This window comes from Zingiber officinale, chromosome 2B (genome assembly GCF_018446385.1).
Source record: "Zingiber officinale cultivar Zhangliang chromosome 2B, Zo_v1.1, whole genome shotgun sequence".
NCBI classification, from domain to species: Eukaryota; Viridiplantae; Streptophyta; class Magnoliopsida; order Zingiberales; family Zingiberaceae; genus Zingiber; species Zingiber officinale.
This window is the reverse complement of record NC_055989.1, coordinates 4,140,333-4,153,247: the sequence shown is the minus strand read 5'-3', so window position 1 is coordinate 4,153,247 and position 12,915 is coordinate 4,140,333. Positions and strand designations below refer to the sequence as shown.

The 12,915-nt window shown below is 39.4% G+C and overlaps 3 protein-coding genes across 4 annotated transcripts; all 3 read left to right on the top strand.

Annotated features, from left to right (window-relative positions):
* The first annotated feature begins 677 nt into the window (after positions 1 to 677).
* On the top strand, positions 678 to 5,025 carry LOC122045124 (pentatricopeptide repeat-containing protein PNM1, mitochondrial-like). 2 transcript variants are annotated; one of them, XM_042605199.1, is made up of 2 exons: positions 678 to 2,274; positions 4,754 to 5,025. In XM_042605199.1, exon 1 carries the CDS (start codon positions 746 to 748, stop codon positions 2,261 to 2,263), a length of 1,518 nt encoding a protein of 505 aa, XP_042461133.1. In that variant the 5' UTR covers positions 678 to 745; the 3' UTR covers positions 2,264 to 2,274; positions 4,754 to 5,025. The 2 variants fall into 2 exon arrangements, with proteins under 2 accessions (XP_042461133.1, XP_042461132.1); XM_042605198.1 differs by having other exon boundaries at positions 679 to 2,274; positions 4,757 to 5,025.
* A 139-nt stretch (positions 5,026 to 5,164) lies between these two features.
* LOC122045125 (COBRA-like protein 1) lies at positions 5,165 to 12,400 on the top strand. Its single transcript, XM_042605200.1, has 10 exons — positions 5,165 to 5,520; positions 6,102 to 6,522; positions 6,983 to 7,062; positions 7,308 to 7,764; positions 8,332 to 8,491; positions 8,577 to 8,854; positions 9,138 to 9,595; positions 9,728 to 10,101; positions 10,172 to 10,222; positions 11,895 to 12,400. Exons 2-7 carry the CDS (start codon positions 6,459 to 6,461, stop codon positions 9,425 to 9,427), a joined length of 1,329 nt encoding a protein of 442 aa, XP_042461134.1. The 5' UTR covers positions 5,165 to 5,520; positions 6,102 to 6,458; the 3' UTR covers positions 9,428 to 9,595; positions 9,728 to 10,101; positions 10,172 to 10,222; positions 11,895 to 12,400.
* Positions 9,801 to 12,400, top strand: LOC122045126 (protein PLASTID TRANSCRIPTIONALLY ACTIVE 7-like). The gene is made up of 4 exons (XM_042605201.1): positions 9,801 to 9,942; positions 10,045 to 10,101; positions 10,172 to 10,222; positions 11,895 to 12,400. The coding sequence occupies exons 1-4, from the start codon at positions 9,886 to 9,888 to the stop codon at positions 12,225 to 12,227; spliced, it is 498 nt and encodes a 165-aa protein (XP_042461135.1). The 5' UTR covers positions 9,801 to 9,885; the 3' UTR covers positions 12,228 to 12,400.
* Positions 12,401 to 12,915: the final 515 nt, after the last annotated feature.

The following is a 12,915-nucleotide window of genomic DNA, read 5'->3' as shown; positions in this document are numbered from 1 at the left end:
AAAATGGAAAAAAGAAATATAAATAATTAAATCATTTTTATTCATGTAAACAAATTAAATAATTAAACTAAACTTCTTTTATAAAATAATAAAAACAATTAGAGTTTGACAATTTGTTAATTAGGGTAAAGTACCTAACTTTTAAAAATTTGGATTATTTGGATTTTTGAAAATTCGAATTGTTTGGATTTTTGAGTGTCATCGTTACGACTTTCCTATGAAAAAAATTAATTTAATTTAATATTATACTTATCTTTTTTAAAAAAATTAAGAAAAGTATATTTTTTAACATTGTCGGCCTAAAATATTTATAGAAGCTTCTTTGATGTTATAAATTCTAAGATGTAGGATTAAAGAGAACTATATTTTTTTTATATAAATAATAATAATATATATTCACTACTTTGAATAAGATGGAAAAGAAAAATATAAATAATTAAATCATTTTTATTCATGTAAACAAATTAAATAATTAAACTAAACTTCTTTTATAAAATAATAAAAACAATTAGAGTTTGACAATTTGTTAAAGGAAACAACAACCATTGATGATAAATCCCCAATAAGAAAAATTATTAGTTTTGTATATTACTGACAGTCTAGATTTCTGAGGGTCAAGTTGAGATTCTTTATATGATTAAGGACGGAATTGAATGATATCTTCTTCCGCGCCGCGCCCTAAAACCCCTACGCTTACCTCGCCGCCGTCCGTTCTGCAGTTTGCATCACTACAGACGCGAACCAAATGTGGCGACAACCGCCCCTCCACCACTTCCTCCGCCGCCTGGTTCGTCAATCCTCCGCCTTCCCTTCCTCCCCTCCTCAACCGCTTCTCCACTGTCAGATTCTTCCTCCCGTCTTCCCCTCCTCCATTTTCCGACCCTTTGCCTCTTCATCCGCTTCCCCCTCCGACCTTGCTCAGTCCATCTCCGCCGAGCTAGTCAAGATCTCCTCCGCCGATTCCTCTTCCTCCGTCCCTTCCCTCGACCTCCCCAGCTACTTCTCCCTCCATTTCTCAGACGTTCGCTTCAACACCTCGTTACTCGCTGAGATCCTCAATCTCTCCCATGAGGCTGGTCGATCCGTCATCGACCTCTACCGCTGGATCGTCCGCTACCGCTCCTTCACCCCATCCGACGCGTCCCTCTCCCTAGTCGTTCACTTCCTCGGCCGGCGCAAGGACTTCAAGGCCATCGACAGCCTACTTTCCGAGTTCCGACGCACCGTCGGGCCCCTTGCCTTCCGGGCCTCCCTCGAACGCCTCGCCCGCGCCGGTCGTCACACCCAGGCCCTCCGCTTCTTTGATGCTGCGCCTACCGAACTTGGCATCCAAAGGGACGCAGCCGCTCTCTCGTCCCTGGTCTCCGCCCTCGTTGAACACGGATTCCCTGGCCATGCTGAGGGTGCGGCGAAGCAGTATGCGACCGAGGTCTTCCCCGATGAAGGGATTTGTAACGCTCTGATCCGGGGCTGGTGCAACGCTGGCAAGCTCGAGGAGGCCCGTCGGCTGATGGGTGAGATCATTCGGGGAGGATTTGATCTTGGAACCCCTGCGTATAATGCCATCTTGGATTGTGTTTGCCGGCTCTGCCGGAAAAAGGATCCACTTCGTCTGCAGCATGAAGCTGAGAAGATCCTCTTAGAGATGGAAGCTTCTGGTATACCTCGTGATGCCGAGACATTCCGCGTGCTCATCTCTAATCTATGTAAGATCCGGATGACTGAGGATGCCATGAAAACATTTAGGAGAATGAGCGAATGGGGGTGCTCACCTGATGCAGAGACCTATCTTGCCTTAATCCGGAGTTTGTATCAGGCTGCTCGAGTATCCGAGGGGGATGAGATGGTTGGGTGGATGCGATCAGCTGGGTTTGGGGATCAACTCGATCGAAAGGCCTACTACGGCTTTGTTAAGATTTTGTGTGGAATTGAAAGGGTGGAACATGCAATGAAGGTGTTCCGGATGATGAAAGGGTATGGGCATGCTCCTGGAGTCAAAAGTTATAGTTTGTTGATTGAAAAGTTAGCTACACACAACCAAGGTGACAGGGCAAATGCACTGTTCAAGGAGGCAGTTGCTCGGCGTGTGCCTGTCACACCAAAGGTGTATAAGATTGACAAGAGTTATGTGAAGGTGAAGGAGAAGAAGAAGGTGAAAAAGAGGTTGACATTCTCAGAGAAGATGGCTAAGAAAAGGAGACGTCTTGAGAGGCTGAGATTAAGCTTTGTGAAGAAGCCAAGAAAAAATCGCATGGCTATTTAATTGCTTAAGTGGTACAAAGTTTCATTTCCCTTGGTCATAAATTCATAAGTTGTTTAATTTTAATATGCAGCAGACGAGAATTTCCAGTTTAACTGAGCATGAGAATATTGAACTCTAATAAAATAGATAGAGGGTCTCCATTACGTCCCTGCCTGTATTTTTCTCTTGATTGAGGATCCATGTTCTTTTGTATCTTTAATTGACAAGGATTTGTTCAGTAGGAACTCCTTGTCTTTAGTGGCTTTATATATTCACTTAAATTTGAATGTTACTTGCAGGCCAGAACAAATTATTGAGGAATATACGACCATATTTGTTGGCATAGTCATCTTTGAATATGTTTATTCATCAAAGTACTTTCCATCTGAGAACCTATAATACTTTTATAGACACTTGGACACCATTGGACTAACAAACTGTAGAATGACCATGTCAATTGCCATAACACCCATAAGTAAAATGTTAACGGTCATGATAGAAGGCTTCATGCCGTATTTTATGCCAACAGTAGTTTGTTTGGTTCTTGTTCATAAGCTTCCCTCTCAATGTATCTTCATACTGTTTGGTAATTTTCCATGTCCTTCCTGAGATGAAGTAGATTTCACTTATCAACCTTCAAGAAGGCTTCTGACTTCTCTTCTTTCTTTTCTTGTACATATCTTAATGTTATATTTGTATATTAATTTGTTCAAATCAAATTAACTGACTTGATGCCTTTTCTTGCTGTTTGGTCAAAAATCATATACCTATATCACTATATGAAAATTAGACCTCTACTATAAACTATACTGGTACTATGTTCTCATGTAAAGCATCAACAAGATCTCATTGCAAAACGAAGTAACTTGTCAACCATTAACAGGATCCTTCATTTCTTTTTCATTGTCAAATGTTTTTTTTTTGTTTTTTTTGTTTTGCATTGTTTTCCTTCCACTTTACATTGGTTTTTTTGGATTATTGACACTTCCTTTGATGGTTACGCAATAAGCTTTCTTGGTCTGTACTTTCTCCATGTCAGTAGTGGTTACTTCTCAACTTTGTTCCTTGATATATTGTTTCAAGAGGGTTGGTGAATAAAAGATGCACAAAATCATAAACTTGCTCCAATTTTTATTATCATCAAAGTGGTGCCCCTTCTTAAGATCTATCAAAAGGAGCAACCCAATTGTTGTTACCTATCAAACATGCCCTTGAATTAGTTTAGACTACTTCACGTTCAAGGGAAAAGACCACCCTTAATCCTTCATCTTCTCCTCTTAAGGGCATATCCTTGTCAATTCTCCTCCTCTCGGCCATCCCTATCACTGCCACATGGAAGTCGCCTTCCTTAGCACCCTCACCTCCTCCTTGAGATCATTATGATTAAGTCACAACAAAGTGCTTTCTTCCTTAAGGTCCTATTTGCCGCCCAACCTTCTCCTCAAGGTAAATCTCCCTTACAATTTGACTTTCTTCCTCAATATCACTATTTCCAAGTCTCCTTAAGCGTGTCAATGAGAATTTGTAGCCAAAATGAGCATTTTTGTTCACTATTCCCTGGTTTTCATTGCGAGAGGAAAGTTTTAGGATGATTTTCCTTCTGAATATGTTATTTATAAAAAGGATAGTTGTTTTTAATGTGCGATGGGCAGCATTGGTCCTCAAAAGGAGAAAATGAACAATTTCATTGAAACTGTTATCCATTATTTGATGACAAATACATATCCGGTAGATATTTTTTAGAAAGATTTATTGTAATAGTGTTGTTTGTGATCTATGGATTAGTGATTTCTACTCTAAAGAGAAAAATAAAATAAAATAGTTCATTTTTGTGAACAAATGCATATGTGTGTGTATTTATCTCTCTCTCTCTCTATATATATATATACTCTGTTTGTGCTTTTGTATTTGTATGATTTGTGATTAACGAATGAGTAATTTTGACCTTTAATTTGAAAAAACAATGGACAAATTTCATATGAAATTGTATTTCAGAGGGGGGTCAGGTTGAGAGGACTTTGAAAGGGCTTCATGATGAGGGAGTGCTTGAGGAAAGGATGTCGAGCAACAATTGAGGAGATGGCTATAGGACTATAGGAGCCCGGCTCAATAGTGGAGAGCAAGTGAAAAGTTTTGGGTTTTTTGAACCAGAAATAAGTTCAAACTGGTTTAATACGGGGTAGAAAAGGGCAGGGTAATTAAAAAAGAAAAGGTTTTGCCCTTAAAAGTTAATTTGTTAATCATTTTGATTTTTATAAGATTCTCAAAGTTTTTCTGGCTCTTTATCTGTACTATTTTTGAGGTTTTATCACGTCATTTCTTTATTTCTAGGAACACTCATTCATTTGGTAAATGTTCCAGTAAATCTTATTTCAATTTGAAATCATTTTTCAAATTTGCTGATTCATGTTCTCTTGCTGCATTCTGAAAGCACCTCCATTAGAGTTTCTTTGGAACAATTAATGCTCCAAAGATTCTTAATACTCCTACTAATCGATCTCATTTTATTAGCAGGCTGGGCCAGGATCGCCAAAGAAAGTAAAGAACTCTCCACCTTTCAGAAACGGCTGCGATGCCTATTATGAAAAGGAAACCTCTTATTTTGAAATTCTCATTAAAGTTGGAAGCAAAAGAATCAAGTTAATAGTTCTGTTGTGGGGGTGGTGGTGGTGGTTGTTGTCGTCTTTTCATTCTCGAATAAATGAACGGCAATTAAAAACTTGGACGACCTTTTTGTTCAATTATATATATTCATAACTGATGCAAGTGCATATTCACTGGTTTCTTCTGTAGCCTCTATTGCTTCATCAAAGCTTATTCTAGTTCCACTACAAAACTGCATATTTAATTTGCATGCTTATTTGTTTTATCTATTTAAATGAACTTTTATGGTGTGAAGTATCAAACTTGTATTCTACCACCATTTTCATTTGCAGCCCTACTAATTTTTTTTCAGGATAACCCTTCAAGCAAGGCTCAAGCTTCTCCTGGTGATGACTCTTCCCAGGGTTACCTGTCCGAGGATGGTGGTAACTGAGGGGCCATTGCCATCCCCAGTCAACCATTTAGTATTTTGATTTTCTAAACAATGGTTTCCATTTGCTAATCTACCATTCAACGCAATTGTGACTTTGCATTCATTCTTTGCAAATCCCAAAAATGTGTTAATCCCAAAGCTTCCTTGTAGGTATTAATGTCATGCTATCTGTTCCTTTTGACCTGAACTAGTGCAAGCTGGTGGAATCCCTGCTTCCTTTCTGGCCTATGAATTAATTATGGTGAGTATATTTTGAAGTCTTTGAAAATAAGTTTTAAGTTCAGAAAATATGAATTTTGCAATTTGTGGTCTTGTTCGTGTTGTAATCACCTTCCATCTATGCCACGTGAGTCAGATTTAGCCTTAGTGGCCTGCCTATAAGGCTCTTGTAGCAAGGAATACGACAAAATTAATAAATGATTCATTGATTAGGCATCTCTATTAATATCCAAAATGCTTAGGTGACCATTAAACTAATTTAATTATTGATGCCTAATTAATATTTTAAGCTAGTTGTCTATATTCGACCTAAGATCCACATTTCCTCTTAACTTTTGATCCATAAACTATCTTAAATCGCATTATTCTAAATTTTTATTCATTTCATCTGTTTTTTCCCACTTGTGATTGTATCACGGCTTGCGTCATATATGGTTAACACTAAGAAATGGTGTATGGCAAAAAAAATGAAAATTAAAAATTGATCTGTGCCAATAATAATAATAATAATTGTATTTTTTTCTAATATATTTTACTGTAAAACAGAAAGAGTGAAATGGATTAAAGTCCTAGAACTTTGTTTTCTATGCCCTTCTTTACCAGGTCACAGATATTAACCTTGGGCTGCTGAGTCATCCCTGCAAAATGTCATGGTGGGGCCACTCTCAGGTCTGTGAGGTGCCACGTTAACCATGACACCGAGAATTTTTTTGCCTTCTTAAATTAAAATGGAAAAAAAGATAAAGAAATAGGTGGAGAGTGCGCGGACAATGGCTTATGTGAGCTTTCTTCGATGCTATAAAGAAGACCAAGTTTCCACCTTTGGCTTTGGTTCCTCTCTCTCTCTCTCTCTCTCGCCATTGTTGCCGCGTTGAGGCGCAGAGCTCGGGGAGTTTATCCGCAACCGGCGACTTTACTTCCGGCGCCTCCTCTTCCGCTATTAGGAGGCGCACACCAAAGATGTCGCCTTTGGCCGTTTCGCTGGTCGCCTTTTTGGTCTTCGGCTCTCTGGTTTCCACCTCAGGTGAGCCTTCGTTGGGTCGCTTCCATTTCTTACAGACTTGGTTCTTTTCGGGTTCAAAATCCCAAAGTCTTGGTTTCTGTTATTGGAGAAGTGATGATGCGGAAAATATCACATTTTTCGAATTTCCAAACTTTTTCTGTAAAAAGATCTCGTTGAAATTTGGTACTTAAGTAATCAGTATAAAGAGATTCATGCATCTTTTGGTTTATAAAGCTGTTTTTCTTGTATTTGTAAATTAGAAGACTATTTGATCGCTGATTAAGGTTGGAACTAGCGTGAAGAACCCAATTTACATGTTCAGTATGATGTTGATCCCAATGAGTGCATCATTTGCACTGTCAAAAATTTGATCTTGAATTATGAATTTGCTGAAGTAACCATATCTTAAACACAGTCTTTTCCTTTCTTTTCTTGTTTATGATGCTATTATCAGATTCATACCTGAAGTTTTGTTTTGCAGAAGCTTATGATCCCCTAGATCCGAATGGGAATATAATGATTAAATGGGATATCATACAGTGGACACCAGATGGCTATGTTGTAAGTACTTTCCAAACAAATATCAGATAACTTCATCACATGTCTAAGAATTGTCACCTTGTTGCACCGGCCCCTGAATTTTTTACACATCGGCTTCCATCTGTTGTTCATTCAATTTGGTGACACATCAAAACTTCTGTGTTTCTCTTTTGTTAATGCGTTGAGATTAATTTTAAATGCTAAGTTGCGTGTAACTTCTACAAAACATTTGAGCTTGAACTTTGATCTTGGTGTTCATTTTTCAGGCTGTCGTAACAATGTACAATTACCAGCAATATCGTCACATCCAAGCACCTGGCTGGATCCTTGGATGGACATGGGCGAAAAAGGAGATAATTTGGTCTATGATAGGAGCTCAAGCAACTGAGCAGGGTGATTGCTCTAAATTTAAAGGAAACATTCCACATTGCTGCAAGAAGACTCCAACAGTCGTCGATCTGCTTCCTGGTACTCCATACAACTTGCAAATTGCTAACTGCTGCAAGGGAGGTGTTATTAGTTCATGGGTTCAGGATCCAGCCAATGCTGCTAGTTCATTCCAGATCAGTGCTGGTCTAGCGGGCACATCTACAAAGACTGTCCTTGCACCAAAAAACTTCACCCTGAGAGCTCCAGGCCCAGGATATACATGTGGAGCAGCAAAGAATGTGCCATCGAGCACATTTATAACACCAGATGGAAGAAGGAAAACTCATGCCATCAGTAAGTTGTGATCATTATCTCTCATTTCCTTCTAGATGGCACAGCTACTCGAACAAGTTCCGATCCTTAGTGTCCTAGAGAGGCTTTTATCCTCATGTTATGTAGCATTTGTTTCCCCTTTCTTGCTAGCACTAGATTGATCTTTCAGTAAATTTTAGTAGAATAAAAATGGTATCCTTATTATTCTCTGGCCGTATCTGTTTTTTTTTTTAATTTTATTTTCTTCGATTCACATGTATCACTCTGTTGCTACACAAAGCATGGGGACCAATGATACCTAGTCTGTGTTTTGTCTTGATAAGTTATTTCTAGATCAAATTAAACCTACTAATCCTGAAAAATATTCATATGTTAGTGTTGCTCGGTTAGAAATGGGCCATAGAATTCACATTTAGATCAAGCATCTTTAAATCTTTTGAGAACTAACTGGAAATTTTTGTCAGCACGATTTACAGGTCAGTTCCTTTGCTAACTATCAGATGATGAGGACTTTGGATTTTTGGAATTTGCTTGGACTGATTTTGATTTTACTCACACAGTAACATATGTTTCATTGTTTGATTGCAGAGACATGGAACATTAGTTGTACATACTCCCAGTTTCTTGCTCAGAAGACACCAGCATGCTGTGTATCACTTTCATCTTTTTATAACGATACAATTGTTAACTGCCCGACATGCTCCTGCGGTTGCCAAAATAACCTGACCCAGCCTGGTAGCTGCGTGGAGTGAGTTTAACGTTGATGTTCTTGTGCTTGCAGTAACTATACTTTAGTTGATTGTGTAATGATATTCTTTTGCTCATTGCCGCAGACCGGACTCACCTTATTTAGCTTCTGCAGTGGATGATCCTAGCAGAAGTAGCTATGCACCATTAGTCCAGTGTACATCACATATGTGCCCAATAAGAGTGCATTGGCACGTGAAACTTAACTACAAAGACTATTGGCGTGTTAAGATCGCAATAACAAATTTCAATTACCGCATGAACTACACACAGTGGAACCTTGCTATACAGCATCCAAACTTCAACAACCTTGCTCAGCTTTTCAGTTTCAATTACAAGTCCATTGCACCATATGGAGACACAAGTAAGCTACCCTTCGTTTCTTGCTCTTATGTTATTTCCCCAATCTTATGTTGTCAAACTGTAATGTTCATGCCTCCGAAAGTGCCATCTTTGCATTCTCTTCCGACGATTATTCTGTGCCAGAGTTTTGGTAATTGCTAATTGCAGTAATGTTGTTGCAGTAAGCCACAAATATGCATAATGCATCAAAACTTACATTTGATAATCCATGTTTTGCTGAGATATAGTTGCTGCTTTTCTCCCAGTTTATCTTTCCAATCATAATTTGTGGTTTTGCGACACAGATGACACTGCAATGCTCTGGGGTATGAAGTACTACAATGACTTGCTTATGGAAGCAGGACCCTATGGAAATGTACAGTCAGAGATTCTATTCCAAAAGGATCCAAGCTTCACTTTTGAGAAAGGATGGGCCTTTCCTAGGCGTATATACTTCAACGGCGACAACTGCGTCATGCCTCCTCCGGATGCATACCCATGGCTGCCAAATAGTAGCCCAAGGTCAAGATTCCCCTCAGCTGTTCCCGTTCTACTTCTTTGGGCAGCTTTGACATTGTTGTCGATTCATGTCTAAGGGATCCTTGGGGTGTTTGTGAATTTTCAAGCTGTTCATACTTTCGATATAAAACTAGCCAAAACTACGAACCACTCGGTATCAGTTTTGTTGGTTCTAGACATGAAGAGAGGTCAGCAACCACTCCAAAGTTCATCGAGACGAATAAGCACGCGGATTCGTTCTCCGGTCAGTTGCTCTATGCTTACAATGGTTGCCACCATTGTAAGAATCATGTACAAGTAAAATATTTGCAGCTGTAAATATTCTGTCTGTTAGAAGTTTAATATATATATTAAAACAATAAGGTGTTTTGAGCAGAAAGGGCAAATTTTAAGGGAGGAAATGAAATTTTCCTCGAATGATTGGCATCTGAGAAGCCCACGTAAGAAAAGCCCAAAGGCCCAGGTCCTGTCGCGTTTACATAGAATTAACTTGAGCTTAAGTTTTTGCGGTCGAACACTAGTCGGCGCGTCGCCATGGCACTCTCCGCGCGCCACCTTATCCGATGCCCTACGCCGCCGGCGATTTCTCTCGTAAGCTTCAGCCGCCTTCCGCCCCTCTCCTCACCGCCGACTGCGGTTCCTCTTACTTGCCTCTCTCTTGAGTTCCTCTCTCTTGCTTGACTTCCCTCGCAGAGAACGGAGCGGGCTCCTCTTGTTTGCTCGATCCGCTGCGTCGCCTCGAGATCTCAGGTTTGATCTTCGCCCTGCGCTTCACTCCTTTCGAGCATGTGGATCGATCCTGATTTTGTCCCTGTTTCAGGACTCTGGAGAAGGAGGGAATCGAAGGCGGGTTTGGCGGCGCCGGCGATTGGTACAGTTCCATGTTAACTTTCTTTCTAGTTTTCCTTCACCGTTCAAGAAGCAGCAATTTTTCTCTTTTCCATATCTGCCTTTAACTGATCTGATGGTAAGCAGCTAGTTAGATCCATAGATCTTTACTGGATTCGAATTCAGCATGGTTGTTTCTATTTGATCAATCTAAGTTGATAGATCCTTGTAGGAAAGCCTTTGAGGCTCGTCACTTCTTGCCTGTGTGAGACTAAAGTCTCACCACCATATCAGCCCTCAAGGGGGAGTTGAACTCTAATTTGGTTCCACAAATGGTATCATTATGATGTCAATTTGTGAATATTCGTGTTGTTCCTACACACTACACCCTCTCCAATTTGGTGTTTTGTTAACACTGTCTCGGATTGTTTGTGTTTGCTACCTTTAGGGTTGTAGCTTCCACTTCTTGTCGACGAGGAACCGAAATCCTCTCATCAATTTACATGTCTTTAGCAAATTTGTTAGTAGTTTTCAGAGTATAGTAATACATAAGCAATATAGTGTAAAATTTGAAGTAGAAAAGGAGTGTTCTAAAACTGTGAATAAGCTTGAGATGTATAAGTGATAGTGGTAGTCATGTCGATACCAATGAGTGTTGCTAGAGTATCTGTTGATAGTGTTTATACTAATGAGCAGTGCAAGATAGGCTTGACAGTGTATATCACTGCCAAGGTGATTACCTCCCTCTCTATCTCAAGGTCATCCTCGACCACTCTTGTTAATTGAGCTTTGCCACTGTGAGTGGCTTGACAGATGAGCGCGGCAAGGACATAGTTATTGTGTGACATAGGATGTTTAAATGTTTTCAACTTCTATTGATGGTAAGCAGCTAGTTAGATCCATAGATCTTTACTGGATTCGAATTCAGCATGGTTGTTTCTATTTGATCAATTTAAGTTGATAGATCCTTGTAGGAAAGCCTTTGAGGCTCGTCACTTCTTGCCTGTGTGAGACTAAAGTCTCACCACCATATCAGCCCTCAAGGGGGAGTTGAACTCTAATTTGGTTCCACAAATGGTATGATTATGATGTCAATTTGTGAATATTCGTGTTGTTCCTACACACTACACCCTCTCCAATTTGGTGTTTTGTTAACACTGTCTCGGATTGTTTGTGTTTGCTACCTTTAGGGTTGTAGCTTCCACTTCTTGTCGACGAGGAACCGAAATCCTCTCATCAATTTACATGTCTTTAGCAAATTTTTTAGTAGTTTTCAGAGTATAGTAATACATAAGCAATATAGTGTAAAATTTGAAGTAGAAAAGGAGTGTTCTAAAACTGTGAATAAGCTTGAGATATATAAGTGATAGTGGTAGTCATGTCGATACCAATGAGTGTTGCTAGAGTATCTGTTGATAGTGTTTATACTAATGAGCAGTGCAAGATAGGCTTGACAGTGTATATCACTGCCAAGGTGATTACCTCCCTCTCTATCTCAAGGTCATCCTCGACCACTCTTGTTAATTGAGCTTTGCCACTGTGAGTGGCTTGACAGATGAGCGCGGCAAGGACATAGTTATTGTGTGACATAGGATGTTTAAATGTTTTCAACTTCTATTGATGGGGATGCTACTTTGGCCCTTGGGGTTGCTTTCTTCTAATCTGCAAGGTTTCTAGACTGCCCGGTAACCTAATACACCAAACGCTTGTTTCAGACGAAGAATGACGACAAGTTGCAGTATCAGACGGATCGTGTCCCCTTTCTCGAAGAACAAGTGAGGAAGATAAGAGCAAATGGGAAGATAATATCTATGGACATTGAGAAGCTTTTGCTTAGAGAAGACAATAAGTTCGATTTTGTGAACGAGGTGGCTGCAGAGGCAACATCTTACATTGAGGCGAACAGAGATGAGTATGGATTCAAGAAACCGATATTGCATGCGCTCAGTAACCGCATGAAGGAAGCAGGATTCGACCGCCCAGAAGCCTACATGGAAACCGACCCCTACAAGCCTGACCCCTCGTATTTGAGAGACTTGGAAATTTAGTATGTGGTCGTTGCCGGCGTCCTGTTTGTCGATGTAGCATGTATTGTTTCCATTTAGATGCTTGAATATTTAGCTCGACTGTTGTTCGATGTAGGCATTTCATAACTCGATTGTTTTTGCAAGGCTTTGTAGTCAATAATTAGTTCATGTATGAGTTTTACAGTTCCCTCAAACTTTTGAAACCTTGCAATCTTTGGCAGTATTGAGCCTAAAGAGTGGACTTGCTACCTTGTTTTACATAACTAATGCTTTTTACTCGCATCTAAAATGAGATATGGATATGTGCTCGGTTTCTGAAATTTCTGATTTCTCAAATTCAAAATATTTGAATTTAGAAAATCAAATATAGATATCAAAACTAAGTTTAGAGTTTGGAAAGATGCAGATTTCAAAATATGCGTTCGGGAAAAAAACAGATTCAAATTTGGGTAAAAATCAAAAGGGCTTTTCAGTTTTTTCAAATGGACATTTACTTTGATTTTTATCAAGGGCGTTTCATCCTATTAGTACTCGATTATGATTATCAAATTGTCCGCTAATATATTTTTTTCATTATTATCTCTCCTATAACTGTTAGGATATGAATGTTAAGTGAACAGATCGGATTCATTCACATTGAGTGAACAGAAGTTAATCCGTATTGTAACAGTTGTGAAACCATAAATGCAAGCATGCCTATTGTGGCCAA

What these genes read in the sequence shown, in the direction of transcription:
- LOC122045125 (XM_042605200.1), top strand. Translation starts at nt 6,459, where the DNA reads ATGTCGCCTTTGGCCGTTTCGCTGGTCGCCTTTTTGGTCTTCGGCTCT. An exon ending in CTCTCTGGTTTCCACCTCAG is followed by an intron (nt 6,523 to 6,982) that starts GTGAGCCTTCGT and finishes TTTGTTTTGCAG; the next exon opens with AAGCTTATGATCCCCTAGAT. An exon ending in GGACACCAGATGGCTATGTT is followed by an intron (nt 7,063 to 7,307) that starts GTAAGTACTTTC and finishes TTCATTTTTCAG; the next exon opens with GCTGTCGTAACAATGTACAA.
- LOC122045124 (XM_042605199.1), top strand. Translation starts at nt 746, where the DNA reads ATGTGGCGACAACCGCCCCTCCACCACTTCCTCCGCCGCCTGGTTCGT.
- LOC122045126 (XM_042605201.1), top strand. Translation starts at nt 9,886, where the DNA reads ATGGCACTCTCCGCGCGCCACCTTATCCGATGCCCTACGCCGCCGGCG. An exon ending in CGCCGCCGGCGATTTCTCTC is followed by an intron (nt 9,943 to 10,044) that starts GTAAGCTTCAGC and finishes CTTCCCTCGCAG; the next exon opens with AGAACGGAGCGGGCTCCTCT. An exon ending in TTTGGCGGCGCCGGCGATTG is followed by an intron (nt 10,223 to 11,894) that starts GTACAGTTCCAT and finishes CGCTTGTTTCAG; the next exon opens with ACGAAGAATGACGACAAGTT.